General features: G+C 45.0%; 1 protein-coding gene across 2 annotated transcripts in view; it reads right to left on the bottom strand.

Moving 5' to 3' along the window:
* Cacna2d3 (calcium voltage-gated channel auxiliary subunit alpha2delta 3) overlaps positions 1–25,418 on the bottom strand; it is a 798,817-nt gene that overhangs the window by 79,299 nt on the left and 694,100 nt on the right. For both annotated transcript variants that reach the window (XM_050158222.1, XM_050158221.1), the window contains exons 27-28: positions 4,809–4,870; positions 3,657–3,701 (exon numbers count right to left, since the gene is read on the bottom strand). In XM_050158222.1, coding sequence (XP_050014179.1) covers positions 3,657–3,701; positions 4,809–4,870 — 107 coding nt within the window. The remainder of the gene's footprint in view (positions 1–3,656; positions 3,702–4,808; positions 4,871–25,418) is intronic.

Genomic DNA, 25,418 nt, shown 5'->3' with positions numbered 1-25,418 from the left:
TTTTTTTTTTTTTTTTTTTGGTTTTTCGAGACAGGGTTTCTCTGTGGTTTTGGAGCCTGTCCTGGAAGTAGCTCTTGTAGACCAGGCTGGTCTCGAACTCACAGAGATCTGCCTACCTCTGCCTCCCAAGTGTTGAGATTAAAGGCATGCGCCACCACCGCCTGGCATCTCTGTCTCTTTGGAAGAAGCATAGAGCTACAATGATCATGAAGATTTTGACTTCTCACAGCGCAGCCATCAACCCTCCTCTGTCTCTGCAGAGTACTGGTGCTGTCCATAAGTGATGGGGATGATGGACAGGTGAGTGGGCAAAAAGTCGCAGTACTGTTGGGTATAGAAACAGGAGGTAAGCATGGCCTTTCCATCCTCAGTGTCAACCATGCCTTCTTTGTAAGCCTGGTGCCCTTGCAGGACTATTATCTGCCTGTACATCCTTTCTCATGCATTGGACATCATTTCCAAATGTCCTTCTCCATCTTCTATTGATTTGAATGTCAGTCTGACTGCTGTGTCAAGCTCTCCACAGCATACGTCTTGGTTGGTAAAATCGTATGTGTATCTCTCCTCCTACCCCAAAAGTACCATGGAAGTAGTCTTCCTACTCCGCCCTTTGAGGTCAGTCAGGTACTTCCTCCCAAGAAGGACCTAGTCAACATCTCATGAGGGAATGTGTCTATGCCTGAAGAATTCTTTCAAAGGCTCGGAAGTGGGCATTCACCCTCTGTGGACTGGAGCTCCTTAGAACCCTTCCTCATTCCCATGACTGGGTCCTGCCAATCACATGCTTACAGCACTTCCTAGCAACCTAAGATGCCCTTCTACAAGGTATAAATATGTCTGTCCACATACCCCAGCCACCCCGACAGCACACACTTGCTGAGGCCCAGAGTGTACTGATGGGTAGACAAAGAAGATGTAGGGTCCCTTAGTCACTGTGTGTCTGAGCAGTCTAAGAAAGTGGACCATTCTCAGTGTGATGGCACAGACAGAATCATGGCTTCAAAATGAGCCTTGAAGTTAATTTTAATATGGGATTTGATGATTTAAGGCCAACTGGGGAAGAGAAAGGACATAAGATAGCCTCCATTGGTCAAATTAAAAGTCACAAAAAGAGCATTTTTGTGAAAAAAAATGGCACTAGGTCGAAGTGGGAAGTCAGGGCTAGTTTTCCCTTTTAAAGTGATATGAATTGGTTGCCTAGAGCCCAAACTTAAGAGCCAAAAGCAAAATGAAAGAAAAGCTCAAAGTGTAGGGTGGGCCATGAGCATCAGACTCAATATACCTAACACAGGGGGTAGGGTCAATTTAAGGCTTACTTTACAAAGTATGTGACCCTTCAGGACATGGGTATCTCTCATAGGCATGAGAGAATGAGCTTGGTACTAATAAGGGCATTGTAGCCCGTGTTTGTTGTGCCTTAGTATGTGTGCCATTGTCACCTGGGACTCCAGGCCCAGGTGAGTCACCACTCTACCGGAAGAAGAGTTTGGGGCACGTTTCTGGTTGACAGCTAGCAGCAGTGAGTGTGTGCCTTTTCTAGGAGATAAGGCAGAGTCGTGCCCACCTTCCCACGCATTCTTCAATGCAGCTCTGGATATTTCTACACCCACCATCTGGTTGAAGAAGCAGGGGCAAAGAAATGCTTGGCAAATTGCTCAAGGTCACATTGCTATGTACTTTCCGAGCCCTAGTTAGAATTGCGACAGTTTAACTCCATGGCTTGCAGCTTTAAACAGCACGCTACACCACCTACCACCCACACTAGCAGTCAGGAGACAACCAGCACAGCAGATGTTTCCACACTTAGGTGAAGCTCTGCCTTCACTTGTTTTTATGTAGGGAATACACCTAGGCGGTGTGAGCTGTAAAGAAAAAATACCACCTCTTGTGTTCATGACCCTTTTAAACAACTCTGCCAACGTGCAGCCAAACACGCTTTCATCTGAACAAGTTTCCAAACAAGCATCCATCCTTCCATCCAGCTAGTGAACCAACTGTTCTCCTTTCTCTTACTGCAGCTTGGATTTGCAGCAATCTCCCTGTAGTCTGCTACACACCCTTTAGTGCCATCTGAGCACTCCAGGGAGGCAGGGGATGGAGTTCAACCCAACATCTGATCCTAACATGGTGAGGTGTCTTAAAGGCAGAGGGGAACTCTAAGCCCTCATGCCTACCATGTGAAAGTTATCCCCAAACTTACTGAAAAGGGGTGTTGATCATTCCTCGGGGGAAATTAGTTTTGATCAGATGATCAGAAAAAGTCAGGCTTCTGCTGGGAACATGGCAGACTGGCTTTTGCTCTGCGGATATGGTGACTCATACAATGACAGTGTTATGGTAACAGTTTTTCTTTTAAGCTGGCCGCTAGACCTCTGGGAATCAAACCTTTTGCTGTTGTTGTTCTAACTCATTCCTGGACTCCTTTTTATAATGATGCTCTTGTTTTCCATTTTCCTACTTTTTAAAACTCTACTCCTAGCCTATATTTTCGGGGTTGGAATTATGTTTGGTAAACGTTCCTGAGATCCTTGGGGTAACAAGAAGGACCTGTAAATATCTGATTATAAAGTTTGGTTGAGGGATTGACTGATGTTTAGCTGAAGCAGAGAGAAGGAGAGGCAACCTAAGCAGAAGCAGAAAGGTCACCGTGATTCAGCCCAATGGGCAGGTTTAAGACTGTGACACATTAATTTCTTCCATTGCTGACCCAAGTGATTCAAATTCCTACCTCCGCAGACCAGTCTGATGTGGGTTTCCCCTCTGTATGCTGTGAATATAATTGTTTAAGGAACTACTTTGGGCCTATAGCAGAGCTAGGTAGGGATGGGGAACCCTAAACTGAATGCTGGGAGAAAGGAGGCAGAGTCAGAGAGAAGCCATGTAGCCCCACCAGAGACAGACACCTGAACTTTAGCCGGTAAGCCACAGCCATATGGCAATTAATAAAAATAATATAGATTAATATAATGGGTTAAATAAATATGTAAGAGTTAGCCAAGAAGAAGCTAGAGCTAAGGGACCAAGCAGTGGTTTGAATAATACGGTTTCTGTGTGATTAGTTTGGGGCTGAGCAGCAGGGAACCAACTAGTGGCCTTCTGACTACACCAGGCTGACGTTGAACTCAGTATGCCCCTCCTGCCACCATCTCTTGGGTGGGTTCTGGGATTACAGCCATACACCACGTTGGCCTGCTTCGTCTTTGATTTCGTGCCTATAAAAAGAGCCAATAGCTCTACCTAGCTCACCTAGGGTTCTGATGGTGGGAAGATGAGGCATGGAGACAAAACTGTAGGCTCTCCTGTGATCTTTAAGTGGGAGTAATGTATATTACTTCCTGTAAATAGAACACCAGCATTCCAATACCACAGTCCAGGAAATATCGAAAATGTATTTCTCTGGGCTCTCAGAACCAAACTATGTTTAATTTAATTGGGGATAGGGGATGAAACAAATGCCCTCTCTCTCTCTCTCTCTCTCTCTCTCTCTCTCTCTCTCTCTCTCTCTCTCTCTCTCTGTGTGTGTGTGTATGTGTGTCTGGAGGCTGGCCCAGAGTGATGTGTCAGACCTGGCTCTATTCACCGCAGCATTCCTTCTGTCAGAATGCACCGTTTAACACTCCCCTTTGGCTAGGACCATGGCCAGGAGGCCACCTTACCTCATCATCGCAGCTAATGGAGCATCTGCCATCCAGGGAGGCACACTGTCGGGGAAGGAAGCAAGGAGCCATATTACTGGGTCATCCCAGCATTTGATGCGGCTGCTGCATAGCTATGGAGGTCATGGCCTGTGATGTAAGTACCAGGTTTCATCCTAAGGGAATGTTTCTAGATGAGACTTGGCTGTACTCTCTGGAGTGCGCACAATTCAGAATCACAGTATCAAAGACACGATGTGGGGAGGGCTGGCTCTTTTCCACACCTCTCAATTATGTTGTCATTCAACACTGATGATATCTCCTAAAGATCTCAGATCTTTTGGTAACAAAAGATATAATTATGTCATTATTTAATTTAAAACTATTTCTCAATGACTTTAAAAGGAAACTCTTGTTTATGTTCTTAGTTTGTAGTTTCCTATCACATCATAATTTAAGAAATGATAAGCTCCTTATTCATCCATCCTTTGGTGGGTCTCTAGGTTGATTCCATATTGTGAATATTGCACATTAAATATGGAATTGCTCACTTGCTTTTTGTATGCTGATTCCATTTTCGTTGGAAATATACTTGTACCATTTATAACTGGGCAGGTAGAAGCAACTTAGTGGTTGCCATTTCTCCATTTCTGTTGAATACTGGGCAGATGCCCCTGGGACGTCTTAGTTCAAACAACACAGCAAGGGGGAAGAAAGCCCTTGGAAGATTTCCCAAGGGGCAATAGCACCTTGAAGTCTTTGGGCCAGAAAGGCAGATGCTTGATTCAACAAAGCAGGTCATATGATGGCCTTCTACAGTGTGATAAGAAGAAGCACAAATTACAAGCTGGACATCACATGTGATTGGAATAAACCTGCCCTGGAATAACAAAAGACCCCAATATTAAGAGAGAAACTCTTTCTATAAAGCCAGTCTCCTCCTTGCCTCATCCCAACGGTCCCTGGGAGCAAATCTCCTGCTCTGCCCAGCCTGTGGCGTCTAACATGCCGGCAGCCTGATCTGTACTGGAAATGAATGGTACTCTGAGGAGCCGGCAATCCATTTCACCAACGTTCACCAGAAATCTGGCACTGCCGGAACTAGCTCCCCACACATAGACGCCTGTGCGCCAACAGCGTAGCTAATGCTGCGGGATGCCAGGGAGCACTTACCTGTCTGCTGGCAGTCCAGAACTTCCTCTGGAAGAATTCGAGTTTCATCTGAATGCCTACAGCTGGGATAGATGGTAAATAAAACAAAACGTCAGAGATCCCTTTACACAACCATTCCAGTTTGTCATCGGAAATTCTCTGTCATGGCGAGAGCTGACATAAAAATACCAGAAACAAATTAGCAGTGAACCATACACCTACGACCTTATAGCACTGACCTTTCTTCTTACAGGTCAGGGAGTCCCAAGAGTCCCTGCACTCAGAACTCAGTCACAAACTAAAGTCGGTGTTCTTTATAGCGGTGTTTCTTCAGTGTGCATTCTTAAATTTCATCTATTTGTGGCACCACCACAAGCTGACTGACATTTGTCATAAAAAAAAAGATACCCAGAAGCTAAATATCTCTTTAGTTCCTTTCTTGGCTATTACTTTCGGGGCCCAATATATTATGCATGGTGTGTGTGTGTGTGTGTTTTTTTTTTCTTGTCTGTTTGTTTAGAGACAAACCATCTGAAAGGCAGCAGTCATGAGGCTGGTATCTGCAAGGGAGCCACTTTCTAGGAATGTGACTTGGCTTCACTGGACCCTAAGCCCACGCCCCAGTGCACATCTTCTCCGGGAGGTGGACGGAATATACAGCTCTGTATGTCTATAGAAATCTTTCTGCCTTTCTCACGCAACAGTAAAAGCTAGCTGCGGCAACAGACAAGGAGAGGAAAGGAATTGTAGGCCATGGCAGTCGGTGGAAGCTTACAACCAGCCCATGAACAGGCTCGTCATATGTCTGCCCAGAAAGCCACGTCAGCATAACTTAGAAAGCGAAACGGTCAGGGCCCAAACCTCATCAGATGGTAATAATATTTCACAGGAGTTCAAAGAATGATTCAGCAGAACTGGTGGGGGTGGGGTGGGGAGGCTGGGGTAGCCTATACCCCAGTGCAGTCCTGTAAAGTGGCCTGGTGTGCATGCCCTTTCCAGGGTTTGCCATGATGTTGTTCATGGCCTGTGTGCTATTTATCTTTCCTTCAGCACCAATGATAACGTCAAACTAAATAATAACAACACCAAGAGAAAACACCAATAGTTAAAAACAAAAAATAATCTCACGGGTGATAGTATAAGTGGAATTACAGAGAAAGACGAGGACTTTAACTAAGTCAATCATTGTTCACAGTTGGTTCCCAACAGAATGGAAGCCCCTGGGAGCTCTAAGGAAAAGCACCTATGCCAGGGTATCTTCCTCTCCTTGTTAAGATCACGTAGCTCAGACTTAATGGAGATGTAAATTGAGGCATAGTTTTTCTCTGGAGTCTTTGGCACCCTGACTCTATAGACCTAATAGCAGAGTTGGGGCCCTGGTTGAGCTTCCCATGCAGGGAAAATGATCTTGGAGTCTGGGGGACATTCGTAGCATTTCAGATACAAAGTGTCTTTCAAAATGCCTACCAGGCTAAAGCAGGGTGCATACTAACAAGCAGCTGGGATTTGCTCAGGTGTACCAAGAGTCAAGGGTTGTATCCTTTACTATAGAAAAGCTTGAGACAAGCACTTGTGGTTTTGCGAAATGCTGGTAGGAGCCGATAGCAACTGACTTCAGAGAAGAGGGCCTCAACGTTGCTGCTCGAGCTGGCGACTGGTACCTAGGAGGAGCAAGGAGACTTTCTGTCTTCTTCTTTATAGCTCACCAGCTGCCCACCCTGGCACCGAGAAACTCTAATGTCAAGAGTGTGACAAGCTGCAATGAGAATTCCCATCCTATAGGATGAGAATACAGGAATTCCTGAACAGTCAGCGCACAGCAACCTCCCAACAGTGTTTCTCCTTCCAACCGTTCAGAGTTGTCTTACCGCCTGCCACCTCCTGTGTTTCCCCAGCGGTGCCCTTTCTGAGCACCCTCCCATCTTCTGGCAGGACCCCTTATTCACCTCCCTAATGAATCTAGCTGCTCCCTCTAGGCTGTTTATCCATCCCACATACTTGGAGTCTGCTATCATCTGCCTCCATTGGTCCTGCACCCCATCTCCTCAAGGCAATTTAATCTTTGCTCATGAGTCAGTTCCTCTGCCCCATTAATCATACAGGCAGGCCGACTTTCTCTGATCTCTCTCCAATGCTCTGCATCCTTGCCCTGGGCTTGATGCCCTAACCCAGACACCGCTCCTCTGGCTCATTCGCCTCTGTGCCAAGAGGCTACTGTCCAGAGATCCTAGGATTCTGAGGGTAACTTGTCTGCCCAGTTGCACATGGCTATGTTCCTGTTGGCTACCCCCATGCCAACTCCAGCAGCATAGCGTTGGCTCCTATATCACATTTGGACTTCCAGGGTTTTCATCTAGACTTTTGAATGCTTCTCTATGATTCAGAGACTCATAATCACATTGGTGGGTTGAGTTGATGACGTTCCCCCCCCCCCCCCCCCCCCCCCGCTGACCTTCACTGTGCTAAGCTCTGTGTTGGGTGCCACTTGAAATGGGATCACTAACCCTGTCAGCATCCTGCTGAGAAATAGCTCCATGGTAAGGGCTGCACTATAGGCAGAAGCAAAGAATTCTGGGATATTAAGTGGGTTAAGGAATCTGTGTATGTTATGGCAAGGAGATCTAACTCAAGGCAAAGTAGGAATCAAGAGGAAACAGGAATCTAAATGGAGGAAACAGTACGAGCAAAGGCAGGGAGTCTTTAAGACCACGAGGCTTTGAGGATTGAAAAGAGAAGGCACAGAGACCTGGGTGTTAGTCCAAAGCATATGAAGACTTCCCCATAGGCTGGGGATTAGCTCAGGGCCCAATCTAGCCATGTTTTGTAAATAAAGTTTTATTGGAACAGTCATTTGTTTACATACTGTCTGGGCCTATAATGCTAAAACTGAGGAATTACAGCAGAGACAGAATGGCCCACAGAGCCTAAGCATTTACTGTCTGCCCCTTCACAGCAAAACCATCGCTGGCATTTGCTGTAGGTATGACTAAAGGTACGTACAGATGCAACAGGACCAGCTTCGGAGTTTTGAACACCCACTCAAATGCTTGCAGAACAAATGCCAGGCAAAGGGCCCAAACAGTGGTCCACAGGACTGTGCACAAACTGTGGCCAAAGGTGCACAGGGTTCACTATTTCTTAAGCATGGAAATGATTTAGAGTACAACCAAACAATAAAAAATAGGGCTAAAACAAGGGGCCAAGCATGACTCGGTTTCCTTTGTTTTGTTCCACATGTTTTTCCTTTTCAACTCTTATCAGAGAAAGCATTTTTACCTCAGCGAGCCCACTCCTTACACCATCCGCCACAACCTAAGTGGAACCTGAGGTCTTTCTCATGCCCATCTGTTTGGTTCTTTCAACAACATTTCAAGGCCTAACAGTATATTCTGCTTCAAGTCGATCTTGCTAATTTAATAAGGAAAACGAGGGCAGAAAATGCTTTGGTGAAACTCAAATCCCAAGGAGAGCTCAGAAAATAAAAACACCATTGCATGGGTTTGAAATTTTTTAGACAGTCCAGAAAATCATGAACATATTTTCCTGGAGTCCGCGGTACTCCTCACTTCCATGGGATTAGAATGTTTCAGGGCTCCTAGCTCATAACCTCCACTGTAAGAACACGGGTTGCTTTCGCATACAACACTGAACACACCCACAAACAGTATTCCACAGGATCCTTTCCAATGTGCCTCCCGAGATGAGCTGAACATTTGCGGGTAGACTTCAGAATTCAGCCAACCATCAGACTTGTTAGCATTGTCATCCTGAAGACCTACAAGCTCATTACCCCGAAATACTCGAATATCTCAGACCCACGCATCTCTTTGGATCTGAACTATACAGATGATGGCTTCTGCAACTCTTGCCATTATGATAATAAGGAATGGGTACAAACTAGCTCAACATCATGCAACTCAGACCTTCCCTGAATGTCTTCCTTCTAGACTTTTCTCTTTACCCTGTCTTGTAACATTTTAACCCCTTTACCCAATTCCATCCTCTATTTTTTGTTTTTGTATCTATCAGAAGCCCAATCAGTACTAGGCAGGGGGTTGGTTGTCATAACGATGCAAGGTACAGTAGCAAGGGCTGGTAAATTGTGGAGGGCTGTCTAACCACCGAAGAGAACCAACCTTGGACTGACAGAGGTCATCACAGAGCATCACTCATGATTATCTGGCTATTAGAATGCCCGTGGTCCATTCATTTGAATATAGGCACAAGCAGCTACCTCTGGTGCTCAGATTCTGTGCTATCAAAATTGATGGCTATTGATGATGTGGCTATGTAAACTAAAAGCGAATATAATTTATCCCTGGGCTCCTTAGTTACATGATTCACATTTTCTGAGGGCGATAGCTTTGTGACCCCAAAAGGTCACTGTACTAATCTAGAACATTTTCACCTTTGCAAAAAGTTCTATTGAACAGTAACCAGCAATCTCAAGAGGGATGGAAGGTAAAGTTCTCTGAAGGCCCTGCCCATATTATCCCTTCCTAGAGGTGAAAGGAATGAGGATGGATATGTATGGAGAGCTCCGAGAGTTCAGATGAGATACGTCTTCCATCACCATTCAACTTGGTTCTGCAAGGGGAAATTGTTAATTATCTTGAGAAAACCCCCAAAGAAATTAATGCAATATGGTCAATATGGCTACCACCCCCAAGACTGATTTATTTTGCTTTATAAAATTTGAGAATACAAATTACATTTCCAGTGCTATTATATTCAAATGCACTCAAGATGAAATCATGCCTGCATCTCATATCACGTTAATAGACATGCATTCAAGGGTAATCTGAAACTCACCAAGTAACAATGTCACATGTAAAATTAGAAATAAAATAACATTTTCATATTGTATTCATTTAGAAATCATTTTCTGCAGGCTTGGCCTCAACGTGCAATCTACCCCTAGGAGCACAAATCCAGTTTATAAAATAGCATTCACCAGGCCTGGCATGAAAGCTTCAACAAACACCCTCGTTTCTAAACAGGCTCTGTACCTCCAGCCATAAAATAGGTCCACATGCACTTAGAAGGCTCATCCAGGAGACAGAAAAGCAATCCCAGCACCACCAATGAATTTTAACTGAAGTGTGGTGCTGGGGAATTGTTGGTGAGTCCAGTTTCTAAGACTACTGCTCTGAGCCTCAAGGACGTCACTTTACTTCCTTCCTTTATAAGGAGAGTCTCACTGCCTCATTTCTGGAAGAAAAAAACGTGGGGTAAGGAAAAGACTATAAAACACGACGTGTGTTAGACTGATCTAATGGGATCACAGAATTGGTTACGTTATTGGCACAATGTGTTTCTGGTTCTTTGATTCTCTTCTATCTCAGGACTGATGCACCTTTAGTGACCATATGTTGAGAGTAAACACGGAACACATCCATGATAAACATGACTGTCTGTAAACTGAAATGTTCTGTAGGGTTCACACAATCATGGCAAGCGAGCTCTTCAGGATGACCAAGAGGAATGCTCCACTGTGCAGATGGTGTCGGCGGCGCCTCTGGAATGGTATACATTCGGTGCAAGGCCAAAGGAGTCAGGGCACAGGACCAAAGAGGGTTATTATCATTGCCACAGCCACCACACAGCTCCGTGTGCTCCCTGGCCGTGTATCCAGGCATCAAGAGTTTAAAAGACTTGGGACTTGCTGACAATTGAGGACAACAATCATTTCTTTCTGGCTTACAAGTGGAGTCATATCCTGCAGCTTCCCTGTGCTCACCTGACCACAAATGGAAAAATTCTCAAAGATTTTGACCCATGAGTTGAACCCGTGATTGGAAGCTATCTCTTTGTTATAGAGAACGAAAGTGTAGTAAAATAATAAATGCAAGAGGTGAGGAGCGTTTCCCACACCACTCCTCTCTTGAGAATAGAACTTTGATTTCTGGAACCAAATGTCCACTCAGGTTTTCTCCTCTAGAAAAACCAGTTCTCTGCTGGACAGACTTTTCAAGCAAATTGATGGCTATTATAAATGCTGGGTTAAAATCCAGGACTGACGAGATGGCTCAGAGGTTAAGAGTATTGACTGCTCTTCCAGAAGTTCTGAGGATTCCCAGCAACCACATGGTGGCTCACAACCGTCTATAATGAGATCTGATGCCTTCTTCTAACATTGTATACACAATAAATAAATGTTTTTTTTAAAAATCTCCTATCCAGTTCCAGCCCACACTTTGACAGTATCCATGAATTGTTCTCCCTTTGTACACAATGGCAAAGATTGCTCTATGCGATAGGAGAAAAGAAAAGAAAAGAAAAAAAGCCAGGCCTACTGGGGTTCCAACTTGCCTTAATTAACAGTCCACCGAAATAGTTGTTAGCCAAGCCACATTTGTTTAAATGTTTTCTTTTGTTTGTTTTCAAAACAGTTAATTGCAAGTAGAACTAACAAGGAATTGGAATGTCACTACTCGGGAAGATTTCACAATAAACCCAGGTTTTGGAATAAGGCCACTGGTGGCATTGGAGTGTTGAAGGAGAGAACTCTGACCTTCACCGCACCAGTGCACGGCTATTCCAGAGGCCTGAGGATGTCCAGAGAGAGAAAGAGAGAGCTTCCCACAGGAATAGCAACTGAAAACTTTAATGGGAATTATGACATAGCTCATCTGCAAAGTATTTCATGTGAAGGCTTTAATGAATCACATGATGGAATGTTGGGCAGAAGAAGACAACCGAAATCCTGGGACTAATTTGGGTGAAACTGAGAACAGAGCATCCTTGCAAAGTCTGCAGGGGCAGCTGCTCTGCTGTTCCCTGGGTTTCAGGATGAAGGACCCACAGTTTTCCTAAAACACTGTCAGTGAGCGAGGCCAAGTAGCCACAAGCTTTAGAGAAACACAGGTCGGAGCAGTTTGTGTTCATCAGAATCTTGGGAAGGTCTGGAAATGCATCTTTAAAGGGAGGTGTTATTGCAGAAACAAGGGAAACTCTCATAGCGGCAGACACGCCGCATATTTTAGCTGATACCAAATGAAGAAACGGAAGGATAAAAGGGGAGGAGGTACTTGGAATATTAGCCCCCTTACCAAATGCATAGTTCACTTCAGAAGCATTCCCTGCAGTGTGTGGGAGGTAAAGGTTCTCGTTCTGCGCAGCAATGCTTTTAAATAATGAAGAGATGCGTGATGTATGTCTGTGCTGAAAGGGAGGGAGGAAAGATGGGGCTCATGCTATCTCTCGATTGACAAAACCATGGTGGAGGATTTCCTTTGAAGACACATAGCTGTGAAAGTCTGTTTTAATCTAGAATTTTCTCAACCTACTGACTGTCTAAGCCTGACTTCTTGGGGACATGTGGAAGACGGCCAGGTGTCTCAGCTCTCACACCTCTTTTATGGCCACTTCTCATTCCGGTCAGAGTTTCTTGGGAACCGTCACTGTTAGTAAAATCTAATAAATGACAATTATACATGCTTCCTCCATTTGGGTTCTAATTACTTGACTGAATCAATGTTGAAAAGAATTAACAGGACTTGTGGAATGGAATAATAATTTTTTCTTTACCCCGGAGGTAATCTGGAAGCATTTTCCAGACTTCATTTGCAGAAACCTATATTCCCCCAGCTTTCCAAGGCTGCTGGACCTGGCATTGGTAGTTTTTTGTCAGATCATTTTATGCTCACAAAACTCTTCAAATAATATAATTTCAACAGAGATTTCAAGGCAATGCATAAAGAGTTGATTCACATCCTTTTGCCCTTTCAGAGCAAAACACTTAAGCCTCGGGTTTCATTGTATTTTAATCGGGACTACACAAATCATTGCCTATTAAGAAAATTATAAGCTCCATATTATAGGTCCCTAGTCAATAATTCTTATTAGGTCGCCACCTAATAACATTCACCAAAGACATTATAACAAAATCAGGGGTCAAATTTCTAAACATTTCAAAACCCATAATAGAAAGGCCACATACATTTGCCAAACACCTCTGAGCTGAACGTTTGTTACTGTGTTTAATACAAAGTAACAGTAAAAATATTCTCATGGGCAGCCCACAAGGCCGGGGGTATGGCTCAGTCCTCCAATTGTGAAGCTCATGTTACAGGGCATGTAGAAGGAAAGGGGAATTGACCAGACACTCAGCTCCAGGGAGAAACTCTGGGTCCATTGCAAAGCTGCCAAGCTCTGGTTCCCTGTAGGGATGTGTGGGAACTATGGTGACTTGGGGTCCACCCCATGTGCAGTGGGTAGAAAGGGAGTCCTAGGGTTCGGCTCAGCTCAGCACCTTGTGAGGAAGCTATGTAGATGTTCTATATTTTTGATGCTGCAGCAGCAGAATATGCAGATCTACACTGCTTAGAAAAAAGTTGCGCCCTGACTAATGTATAGAATTGTCAGATAAAATATTTTTGACTTGCTAAATCTGGTAACCAGAACCCACCCGAGGGTCACATGGCATAACTGCAGGTGACCTCAGTGGCCTCCAAGGCAATGTTAGCCCTGGGAAGGCTGAGATAGCTTGCATCTGCAGCCTAATTCAGGGTCGGGAGCCAAGGACACCTATATCAACGTGACACCCATGATGTAAATAGTGGTTCCACAAAATGAAATTCTTATCCAGAAAGATAAGTTTAGTAAAAATATTTTTTTTTTACAAAATATATCCCGAATTGCAATATCCAAACAGCACTCCTTATTAGGATAATATGGTTTGATGAGGAAATTGCTTATTTTTAAATAACTATCACTTTACCAAGATTCCAAAACATCTGACTTGTCTTGAAATATCGCACTGGTGGGGATACTGATCAGATTCTCAAACCCTTTAATATCTGCTTCTTCCAGATACAAGGGCATTAGCGTTGCTTCTACTGTGGGAGTGAGCTCCTGCCACTACTAGTAAGGAACAATTGCACTGTTGGCACCACAGAATAGTTGGATGTTATGGTCAATAGTTCTCCCAGGTTAAATTCCCTTCATAGCATCCATCAAGATCTAGAATTAAGTTACAGTATAAACACCATTTATTGTTTTGATTCCCCTCACCAGCTGGTTGAGGGTTGAAGTTGTGGTCGGAGAAAATCTGAGTCAGGGAGGCCAGAGCTTTAGCAAGGTAAACACAAGAGGATGCGAGGTTCAGCTGTTGTTTCTAAGCTTTCCAATGTGGTGGATATGGAAACACCTGTATTTTTTCTATCAAACATCAGAGGCATTGACGCTGGGCAAGATACTACGCCATCTCCTGTCCTCTCTAACACATGCAATGAACTTGAAAGCTCAAGAAACTTAGCATGGGTAAATTCCAGCATGCATCTACTTCCAAATAAATTAATGCATCAAACATTTTTTCACTGTTCACAGTATTTTTGCATTCTGTAAGACATTTCATAATGAAAATTAGTTTATAAATCTGGCTACGAAAACACAGGGGCTAAGGAGATGATTTCGCAGTTACGGGCACTCTCTGTGCTTTCAGGGGACCTGAGTTTGGTTCCAATACCCTCATTGGGTTGTTCACAACCATCTAGTTCTGGTTTCCACAGGTTCCTGCACACATGATGTGCACATAAAATCATGTACATACATATTCACATAATCAATAAATCTTTCAAAAAGTTGATAGCATATAATAATAGTAGTATTACTAGAATTCTATTTTTGAGACAAGGTCTTGCTATGGAGCACTGACTGTCCTTGAATTTCTTAACCTTTTGTCTCAGTGCCCTGAGTGCTGAGTGGAGAAGAGTTATACCCTTCTCCAACTAATACAGTAATTAATATTGTTATTAGACATTCTACTATGTTTGGGATGTCAGCCAGAGGCATTAGAGACTTCACTGGCAAACCTCAAGAGGCCTTCAGTGACTATCATTCCCAGCCATATGAGACTCTAAGAAGACCAAGAATCAGAGAAGGAAGTCATGTGTTGGAACTCGTAGATAGGAATGTAGTCTTCATTCTTGATTTCCTCATCCAACAAAGTCAAAGAGAAGGACTTTTGATTTTTGACATGCTCTCAGTACCTTCTGAATATGTCACATAAGATGCAGATTGGAGGTCTCAGCAAAAGTCATTTGCCATTCTCCATTTATAACTCAAGAATTTTCATGGCACTTAGCAGATTCAAGTTGAATTTGACTTGTTCAGGCCTTGATGAAGGCTTCTGTGACTTAGCCATGATCTTGACATTACTCTAAGAGCTACCAATGGTACATAAAAGTTTATGTAACTCTTCCTTGAAGGGACAGGGTTGCTGTCATGTGTGGAAATTCACAAGAACCCAGTAAGCAGGAATAAGGGAGACAGAGAGAGCATTTTAGGTCAGATGCAAAATCCTATGCTGTCAAAGGGAATGGGGCTTTGGAGAACTATCCATCTGTGTGTTGACGCAAGTGACGAGGTTGAATGTCCCTAATTTTTACAAGACACGGACAGGATTTAATAAGGAAGTGCAAACAAAGCTGGTGATCATTCTGGAGCTAGCCTGTCATCAGTAGAATTGCCTTCTTGGTGGTGGGTCAACAAGACCATCCTTTTCTATCTTTATCCAGAATCACCAGTTCATTTTACCACAAAAAGGATGACTCCACTGTGTTCAGCCAGAGGAACAGCATGTATGTATGAGCTGGGCCTGCTTCCCTCTGGCCATCTCGATTCTCCAAAGTCCAACACCTGGGTGGCAGATGTGTCCAGCTACAACAGACCCTCCCAGAACAGCTGCACACAAGGCGCCCGAATTGGGAGGGAGGAATGAACCCAGATACATTAAGAAGAAGGGCAGGCAGGGCTCTGGAGTAATCAAGCATCCTTTCCCAAACTTCCTGGAATCTCAGGACCTTGGGATGTGTGGGAACCAGCTCTGGAGTGATGGATACTAGTTTTGTCCCTTAGTTTATTCAAGCAGATGCAGAGGCTGGAAAAGCCATCTCCTGTTATTAAGAGATTTTCCCAAGCACACACTTGGAAGTTTGAAGGACTTTCTTCAGGGTTCCTTCAACGGTCTGATTTTGGGATGGTCTCTTGAGGTGGGCTGTGGGAAAATGGTGGGCCTTCACTTTTGGTTGACAGGGAAGTTTGAACCCTTGTAAGCAAAGGCTACACCTAAGTGCTCAACAGACCTTAGGAATGAGTAGGAGGTCTGTGTCCCTCAACTCCAATCTTTTTTCCATTCCAAAAAGGACTCCCCTTTTTTTTAAGTGGGGCTCAGAAGAGTTTAAATAAAAGCAGAATTGAGGAAGGAATACTCAACCATAGGGCAATCCGCAATCCAGCCATGAGGCAGTTAATCGGCTTCCTTTCGCGCTTTCTTCAGGGCAAAGAGCTGGCAACACAGTTGTTACCAGCATTCTTCTTCGCAGACTTTCCTGGCACCCCCTGGCTCTTCTCCATTCCCTCAGCTAAAGCATTCCAGGCCTCTGGCCTCCGGGAAGGGAAGACACAGAGAAACTCAGAGGCTAGGAACAAAATCTGGGGTTTTGAGTCTTTAAAGCTGAGGCCCTGAGCAACCTCAGGACAGGAGAGAAAATGGAGAAGCTACTGGGGTCTTGGGTGTTCCCCACCCAACCTCCAGTCCCTGCTGAGATCGCTGGGCAAGAACGGTAACTAGGACTGAAAAGGAAGAACTCCGAGGCCTTGAAGGAAAGATGTGTGCCATGATGTGTCTATTTTTTACCTTGAGATGGTGCTTCCGGAGTAGAGGCGGACGCTCTTAACTCACAATCATTTATCAGTGCTGGAAGGCAACAGAATTCCTGGGCTTCCTCTCTACCGTCCTTGCTATTGCTGGACAGGAGACAGTATCCCAGAGTGCCCACACAGACAACTCAGCAGGACGAGGGCCCCTCCCCAGCAGGCTTGTCACGACAAGACCCCAGAACTGTCAAGCGACTCCACAGTGACTGTCCCTGGAAGGAGGAGGTAATGGCCCCGACCTGTGTATGTATTTCTTTCCAAGAGAAAGTATTAAACTTATCCAACTATGCAAAGAGGTGGTCTTGAGAGAATGGAGTTTTCTCAGAGACCTCTGTAATGGCTGGCACTGTTTTTCTACCACTGTGTAAGAGAGCCTCTGCTGTCTCCAATGCTTTCCAGCCAGCCCTGAATGTCCCAGGACAGGGGAAGTAGAACAGTCTTACAAAGTCCCTATGCTCTGCACGTTTAGCCCTTTCTTCTTTTTAATAACATTTTTACCAATTCTCTGGGAAGTTCATTGTACACAGCATATCATGAGCCTTGATTACATTCCCCTCCCATTGCTACTCTCCTAGTGCCCATCTTTATTGGTTTCCTTAGGGTAGTACATTAGGAGACAGTACTGAGAGTTTGTAAGACCTAATGCAGTGTTTCTCAACCTGTGGTTGCGACCCACCTTGGGGTTGAATAACCCTGCATATCGGATATTTACATGATGATTCATAACTAGCAAAATTACAGTTGTGGAGTAGCAACAAAAATAACTTTATGGTTGGGGTCACCACACCATGTGGAATATGTTAAAGGGTCGCAGCATTAGGAAGACTGAGAGGCACTGCCCTAGAGTCTCCGTGGGTAGACACTGATCTTATCACTCTTTTCAATTGAGAATATGCAAGTCTCTTGAGGGTTGAACTTGTGAATGGATGCTTGATGTTTCCCATCTGGAAGGCTTTTCAGAGAGACATGGACCTGGACACACAGGTACAAGAGCTAAGAAAGCACTAGTCCCCACGACACAGGAAAGAGCATTTACCAGGTATCCACCATGGGCAAGCCAGGACTGACTGGATCATCATACTTAACTGTTTGGCAATCTTCAAGGGAGTAAATAGTTTCTTCATGTTAAAGAAAAGTCGAGGGCTTGGGAGATGTCTCATTTGATAACACATGAAGACCCGAGTCCCTAGCTGGGCACAGAAGTCATGTCTGCAACCCCTAGTGCTGGATGGTGGAAAAAGAATCCAGAGCTCACTGGATAGCAAGTCTAGACCATCAGTGAGCTTCAGGTTTAGTGAAAGGTTCTAACTCAAAACAAAAAGCAAGGGGAGTAAAGGGAGAAGGTTTGATGTCATGCATGTGCACATACCCACATGAACACAAGGCATATACATGCACACAAACACAGACACACATGAACATATAACACATAAGGCATACATATGCACACACACAGACACACACATGCACACACATATGAAAGGTAGAAGATTGCTGAGTGACTTAATCAGGGCCCTGAAGGTTCTTGGACTTGGTGGAACTAGGAACTGAGCCATGAACCTGATTCTTAAGTTAGCTACTGATTTTCTCCAGCTCCTTTGGTCCACAGCAGGGTTTGCATCATGCCCTAGGAAGCTGTTTTGGAACTCTGTGGTGATGTTCTGATTGTTAGTGTCTAAATGTCCCACAATCCATGGGTCAATCCTTCATCATAAATGATTCTATGTGCCTGGTGGCCACAAGCTCACTGCCTAGGGTGGAAGTACTTGGAAACAGGATCCACATCTGAGCCTTGAATCGGCTCTGATTCACAAACAGGAATAAGGTAGCTTTAGAGGTTTAGCCATGGTCCTGTGTGTGAGCAAGAACCAGGTCTACTTTTCTTTATCTCCACACAGGTTTACCCTCAAGGGTGTGAGGGACACAGAACAGTCGTGGTACAGAGCTTCGACCTCAGAGTAGAGGAGTGGCTTCTGCTTACTCCATTCCGCCTTCTCCTACTATAAAGTCTAAGATATTTACATATTAAGACATCCACTATAAGTTATCATCTTTATATCTTACAAAGATAATACACTTGGGACATTTTGTAGATTATTTTTAGTGGCATATTGGAAAGTAGTTATATTTTATATTAATTTCATCTTGAAATATAGCCAACATATTCCATATTAAAAGAAGGGCAGGATATTGAGTGGGATAGGATTGGGAACTGTCCTGACTTCAGCATCCTCTCTACCACTGCACCCAGCGTGCATCCTTATTCTCGGCCCTCACTCCTTGCCCGTGGCTCGCCTCTGCTGGTCCTGGTTCGAAGCATAAACTTGGCTTCAGCAAACCTCACATGCTTGCATGTTTCTTCCGTGCTTCTCTTTCATTTCTCTTGATTCTCAGCAAGGTCTAAGACGTTGGTGCCTGGGGCAGAGTTCAGGTGATGATAACTCTCTCATTTAAGAGCTAAACAGGAGTACAGAGGGGCCTTTTGTGCTTAAAGAACACCAGAATAGTGAGGGTACCCCCTTCCATGGGGGCTACATCACAACAGAGAGCTGAAGAGTTCAGTCCTGCTGTGGCACATTGGACCCTACCAGACAGCTTTGCCTCTGAATGACTGGCAGACTGGGGAAGGGTACAGAGCCTTGCAAACTCTTTCTTTCAAAAAGCATCTTTATCATTATTGTCCGTGCTTTGGTCATTGCATTAGGAGATGGGACATGCTTTCCAGTTTTGTGGCCTCCACCAGTTCCCTAAAATGAGGAGGGGGACTGAGCGCAAAGCAGCTAGCGAGGACCAGAACCTCCAGTAGATCAAAAGGGGCCTTTGTAGTGGTTACATCTGTACATTAAAAAGAATCTCTCCTAGTGCTAAAACAACATCTATATTCATTTGGGTCAGAGCCACATTCAAAATTTGAGAAATCTGACAAACATTGCTTCAGCATGTTAAAGTCTGCCAGCTCACAACAAGACAAGAAAGGGAGTCCAGCCGCCGTGTAGAAACACCCCTGGTGCCTCATTCGCACTCCCGACTCCCATCTTCCAGCTTCTCTTGAAAGAGAAAGATTCTGTCCTTTTTTCAGGTGCCAACCTCTCAGCTTAGCCCCGAAACGGGCAGCAAATTGCCCTTGGAGGTTGGTAGACTTCAAGAGGAATTCTGCTCTTTCCCCTAGAGGAAGCCGCTGGAGACTCTGCGTGCCTGATAAAGCCTTTAATAGCTAGAGAAACACAATTTGGGGTGGCCCTCGGGTAGACTAGACATGAATAATGCCTCATAAAAATAATTACTTCTACCCAGAGTACACACGCCAGAGGAGCTTGGTGGGGGCCGTCTCCACTGAGCAAAAGGAATCCTCCACCCAGGAGGCTGTCCACAGGGCAGAGTCATCTACGGCGCGGATCATATTCCCTGCTTTGGAGTGTGGCCCTCCGAACGAGTGCCGGAATTTTCTGAGGTCTTGGTTAAACCACACTGGGAGGTTTGTAGAATGGCTGTTTGTAAGTGTGCAGCACAATCAGGTTGGAAACGACCAACTTACATACTGAGGATGGTGACAAAGGACACGGACCCTAGGGCAGTCCGTGTAGCTGTGGAATAGATGGGTCATGAGTAAAGCCGAAAGCTGGAATGCGCCATTGATCCCAGACTACTTATTTCATAAGCCAGCCCGCTAGTGGTATGCAGAGGTCAGCAGCTTGCTGGAAAGACTCCAGCGATAGCCCCAACTCTAGCTGGACAGGAAGAGCATATAGTGCATCGCTGTCTGGGAACATATAATCTTTTATTTGAGGGGCAGAGAACCCCTTCATTCTTATGGACACCCCACCATTTCCTTTGGGAAATGATACACCTATAGTTTCAGTTCATGAGCTAGCTCTATTGTAGACTCAATTCTCTACCCCCAAGGCACAGGAATTCATCCTTTCTTCTTCTGCCCCTGATAGGTACTAGCCTAAGCTACATTGATGAGAATCAGCTCTTGGATTCTCAGCTGAAATTGACTTTTGCCGAGTTGGTCCAAAGGAAGCACTGGATAACGAGGGTCTGCTGAGAACAGGACCAACACACGGGAAAGGGAAACAAGAGACAGGGAACCTTGGTAACTTCTGTTGTGCTCTAGATCCAGATGAACTGGAAACTAGATAAAACTACTTCAGATCCCAAATAATTACTACCTCTTCTGTACTGATATTTGCTTAAGCTAATTTTGAACTTGGTTTCTGTTGTCTTCAGTGGAGGGCATTCTGAAACACTCAGCTGTGGTCTAGACGGTGGCCTCTCCTCTCGCGAGAAGGGCAAAAAGGTACAGCTGATGACAAGTGTGGTAGGGGAGGCGGGTTTATGCCATGCACGCTGCCTTTCCTACTTCATGGCAAATATCATCTGTACATGCTGGAGCACCTTCCCAGGCAGCCTCAGTACCCTCCACATGAAGAGCTCCATCAGCGGACCAAGTTGGCAGAGCACACAGTGTTTCAGATGGCACAACCCTTGCCAGGAACACGGTGCCTTTGCATCCACCAGCATGATATGCATGGCGTCTTTCTCTGCTCTAAGTAACTTAGTGAAGATAACTATCATTTGACTAGATAGATGGCTCAGTAGTTAAGAGCACTTGTTGCTATTTCAGAGGACCAGGTTTGATTCCCAACACTGACCCGGTGGCTCACTACCATCTGTCACTCCAGTTCCATGAGATCTAAAGCCCTCTTGGCACTCATGTGGTGCAAAGACACACATGCAGACAAGGCACCCATATCATAAAATAAAAGCAAATGAATCTTAAAAAAAAATAAAGACACAAATAGGCTGGAGATGAGGCTCAGCGGTTAAGAGCATGGGCTGCTCTTCCAAAGAACCCAGGTTCAATTCCCAGCACTCACATGGCAGCTCACAACCGTCTGTAAGTCCAGTTTCAGAGGACCTGACACCCTCACACAAATATACATGCAGGGGAAAATGCCAGAAATGACCAGAAATCTACCACTTTTTCAAAAGGTAGATAATGAGGCGGCGCATTAAGGGACCACTTGTTTTCGTGACTTTCACGAGTCACCCCCAATCCAATACACACCTAGGCTTTTCCAGATTCAAAGGGTCCTATTTCTTTTCCTAGGCATGAAAGTCAAGGGCATGAGGGCTGGGTAGTGGAGGAGCAAGGATAAATGCTTTTGTAACTGGTGGTCACAGGAAGGTCTAGAACACTTGGTGGGTGGTAGTCAAGCGGACCTTACCACCTTCTTCTCCATAGGTGGTCTGCCTACATTGGAGAGGCCAGGCTTTCTTCCCAGAACCATCCCATGCGTGGCTCCCGATTAGAGCTTGCCAATGCGAGCTTAGTGCAAACTTTAGAAGGCATCAAAGAGATTGAGACCATGCTGCTCTGGAGGCAGTACAGGCAGATGTGTTGGCAGATGTGTGAGCTGAAGGCTTAAAGGAGTTCTCACTTACGTTCCTGAGAACTACCTGTACCAATTCATCCAAAGTCACCTCCCTCATCATTCAGGGACTGTGAAAGCTCCCCATTCCCTGTCCTGTTCAGAATTAGCATGCTTGAAACACAGGAGAGAGCATCTGGTCCAGGCCCAGGGCCTGAGTGACAGAGTCTGGACTTGCTTTCATTGGGTAACACCACACCAAAGAGTCCTTCATATGCTGCCAAGTCTCAGCTATCTCCACACTGTAATTGAACCCATTCCAGTGCCAGGCCATCGTGGAGACCACCATACTCAGAACGCTGTGGGTCTGTGCTACTGTCCTATAGGTGTCCCCAACAGTAGGATCCCAGCCACATCCAGGAACTTCTTCCTCCCTGTCTGGCTACAGTCTCTGGGACCTCTTGATTTCTCTTAGGGTTTCATGAGCCCTTGAAAGATAAATCCACCCCTTCCTGTCTCAGAGTCTACTAAAAAATTCAAGAGGCAGCACAGAGCTATTGTGGGCTCAGGATCAGAGTCCAGCATTCCCACTTACCGGCCACGGAAGGAATTTGGGCAAGTTATTTAATATCCCTCGGCTCAGTTTTAAAGCTGAGATGATAAAGTGAGATCAAGCCGAGTGTCTGGCACACAGTAAAAGCCCAGGAATGGTTATCTTTGGTATTATAGCATTTTCTCAGAATGCAAGATCACTTTCCTTCAGGGGTTCCAGAAAAGAATAATGAGGACCCTTTAGTCTGCCAGAGTCAGTAATCTCCTCTCCCAAACCCACTGCATGTTCCCAGATCCACGGAGCGCTCTAAGAACGCTATCTCATTGGCTCATCCCACTGTCTCGCACCAGCTGCTCCAATAACAGGCCACTTCAATCCTCCTTAAATGGTTACATCTCAGAGCCGCCAAGAGCCCGGCATAGTTCCCTCCCTCAGGCTGTCCAGGTAACTAGTCTTGAGAGATGGACTCTGGTCACAGGCAGCTCATTTTTCATGCTACTTATCCGTGTCTGTCTCCAGAGTCCTGGGGCTGCAGATAAAGATCTCTAGCTCGGGAACTCTGTGCCCCCAGAAAGATCTCAGCCAGAGACCAAACAGTAAACAACCACTACTTCCCACACTGCATTTCTTGTTTTTTATGTCTTCCTGTGTTTCAAGTGTTTATGGAAAGAAGGAAGAGTTACTCTTCATCTAGCAGGGAGGAGTGCAAGCAGGGCATTTTTGCAACAGGGGGAAAAAACACACGCTCCCTGCCACTCCCACAAAGATGCGCCATCCCTGTCATGTGCCATCTACGCGGATAAAGCTCCTTTACCTTCTTGTCACATCTTTTCAGTTTCCCAAACCCACAGAACTATTCCTAAGAGGCCCTGTTCATCAGTTCTTGGTGGTTACCATGTCACATCTACCCGTTGCTCTCCTGCTTCTACTACTCTCTTGCAAAGGAGGACCTTCTGAGCTGGGGTCCCTGGGAAGGTGTGACAGCTTACCTGCTCCTGGGGCTTCGATTCTGTTAGGAGGCACAGGCATTAAGCGGCCAATGATCTCTGTGACTGGTTGGAAAGACGTGTATGTACTACATAATATGTGAGCGCGAAAAGGGAGCCTCAAACTCCTCAGGATCACAGGGCAGTGGCTTTTAATCTGAAGCATGGACTGCAGGGTAAACCTTGACGGGCAACGCCTTCCCATCCACACGAGGGCTATGCCCGTCAGGAGGACGGCTGTAGAACCAGAAGCTTTTAGGAGACGCACTTAAACATGGAGTGCCTTCTCTTTATCTTAGAATCGAGGGAACTTAGAATGGACGGGGGACATGTTTTCTTGGTGTTGGGAAAGGGTTACATCGGTGGGTAAAGGACAGTGTACGGAGTGTGGGTGGGTCCCCCCATTTTAGCTGCTGTCTCTAACCTGTCATGCCGCCAAGATTTCTCCAGCTTTGCCTTGTTGCCTACTGGCTTGTCAGTAAAGTAGCTCTTCCATGGGCTGCGAGCTCCTTTATGTTCCTGTGTGATCCCACCATGTCACACCAGAAGCTAGGAGAAAAGGAGAGGGGTTCCAGAGGAACAGTAGGGAGGACCCTCACAGAGCTACAGCTTAGGCGGGTTAGAGAGTGGGACCGGAGGTGCCGAGTCATGGCTTCCAGACCCACATCCATTGAGAATTCGCGTCCCTGATGTAGATAGGTGGAGGGGGAACCTTAGCAGTCCTGTTTCCTATACCACAAATGCCAGGGTAGATGGTCCTGAAAGTGTGCCTGTCCAGAAGAGGCGGGAGTAAAGGGCCAGACTGGAAAAAAAATTCTGGCATCCTAATGGATGAGAATTCCTAGCCTCATATTCCCCAAGTAAGTCCTAGAGTTAGAGACCAGGATGGGCCATCCAAGGCCCCGGAGCACCCAGCATAACCTCTCAGTCAGCATGTGAGTGTTTCAGTTTTAGATAGAATGAGACCGCATAGCAGCACATGCATGTTGAGACCCTTCGTTATGACAAAGATAAAACTAACATAAAAGGAAATGAGCTGGAATTAATAGTGCAGACAGCAAGAACAAAACAAACCCTCTGACTAGAGTCAATATGCTTAGAGAGGCAGCCTGTCTCAGAAACAAGAACAAGCTACTATTAAAAAAAAAGAACAAAAGAAAAGAAATCTTATAAATTTAAGATAAAAGAATCAAAATGATGCAAATTAATTTAAGAGTAGGAAGATGTATCTGGGAAGAAGGAAAAACTCCCATAAAAAAAAACAAAAAGGGCTGAAAAATAAATGAAAGAAATACTCGTGATTGAAGGTTATACATTTCTTATTAAAAAAGCTAGCAAGAAACTCAGTATTATAAATTGGAGGTATTCTAAACACAAGTCAATGGGTACATCCAGGTATACATTTAAGGTCTAAAAACCTGGTCATATCAAAAAATCTGAAAAATAGACTGACCTGACCTCATATTTTACACATGGCCCAGAATCACAAGGAAGTGGAACAATGCCTACAGATTTTGAGACAACATTTCTAACTCAGAAGTCTACCCCTAGCCAAATGATTATCAAAGAAATCAATAGAAGCAAGGCACGTTCAAAGCTGCAAGCACCGAGGAAAACAGCCTCCCCAGTCTTAGAAAATTCTGAGAATATTTATTAGTGAAATAAGTGATGATATCAGGAGGAAGAAAGACTTGGGTTTAGGACAAAGGGGACATGACAGAGGAAATTAGTGAGGAGCGGTCTCAGGAAGCCAGCAGCCCAACAGGCCTAGAAAGCCACAAGGACAAGAGAGGGTGTGATGGGGAAACGTTCTTCATGGCATGGGAGACAGGCAGAACTAGCAGATGGGCAGAATACACTAATAGACCCAGAAGTAAGGGTACAAAGCACTAATTCTAATGTCTGAGAAACAGAGAAAGGAGGACTGCCTAAAGTTTAGGGACAGCCTGATCTACATAGAGAGTTCCAGGACATCCAGAATTACACAGAGAGCCTTTTTTTTTTTTTTTAAAAAAAACTGTTTACTTATATTATATATATACTTTCCAGGAGACAG

The sequence above is a fragment of the Alexandromys fortis genome, unplaced genomic scaffold, assembly GCF_014885135.2.
Source record: "Alexandromys fortis isolate MF-2015 unplaced genomic scaffold, M_Fortis_MF-2015_v1.1 scaffold_106, whole genome shotgun sequence".
In the NCBI taxonomy this organism is placed as follows: Eukaryota; Metazoa; Chordata; class Mammalia; order Rodentia; family Cricetidae; genus Alexandromys; species Alexandromys fortis.
This window is presented reverse-complemented; position numbering and strand designations above follow the sequence as displayed.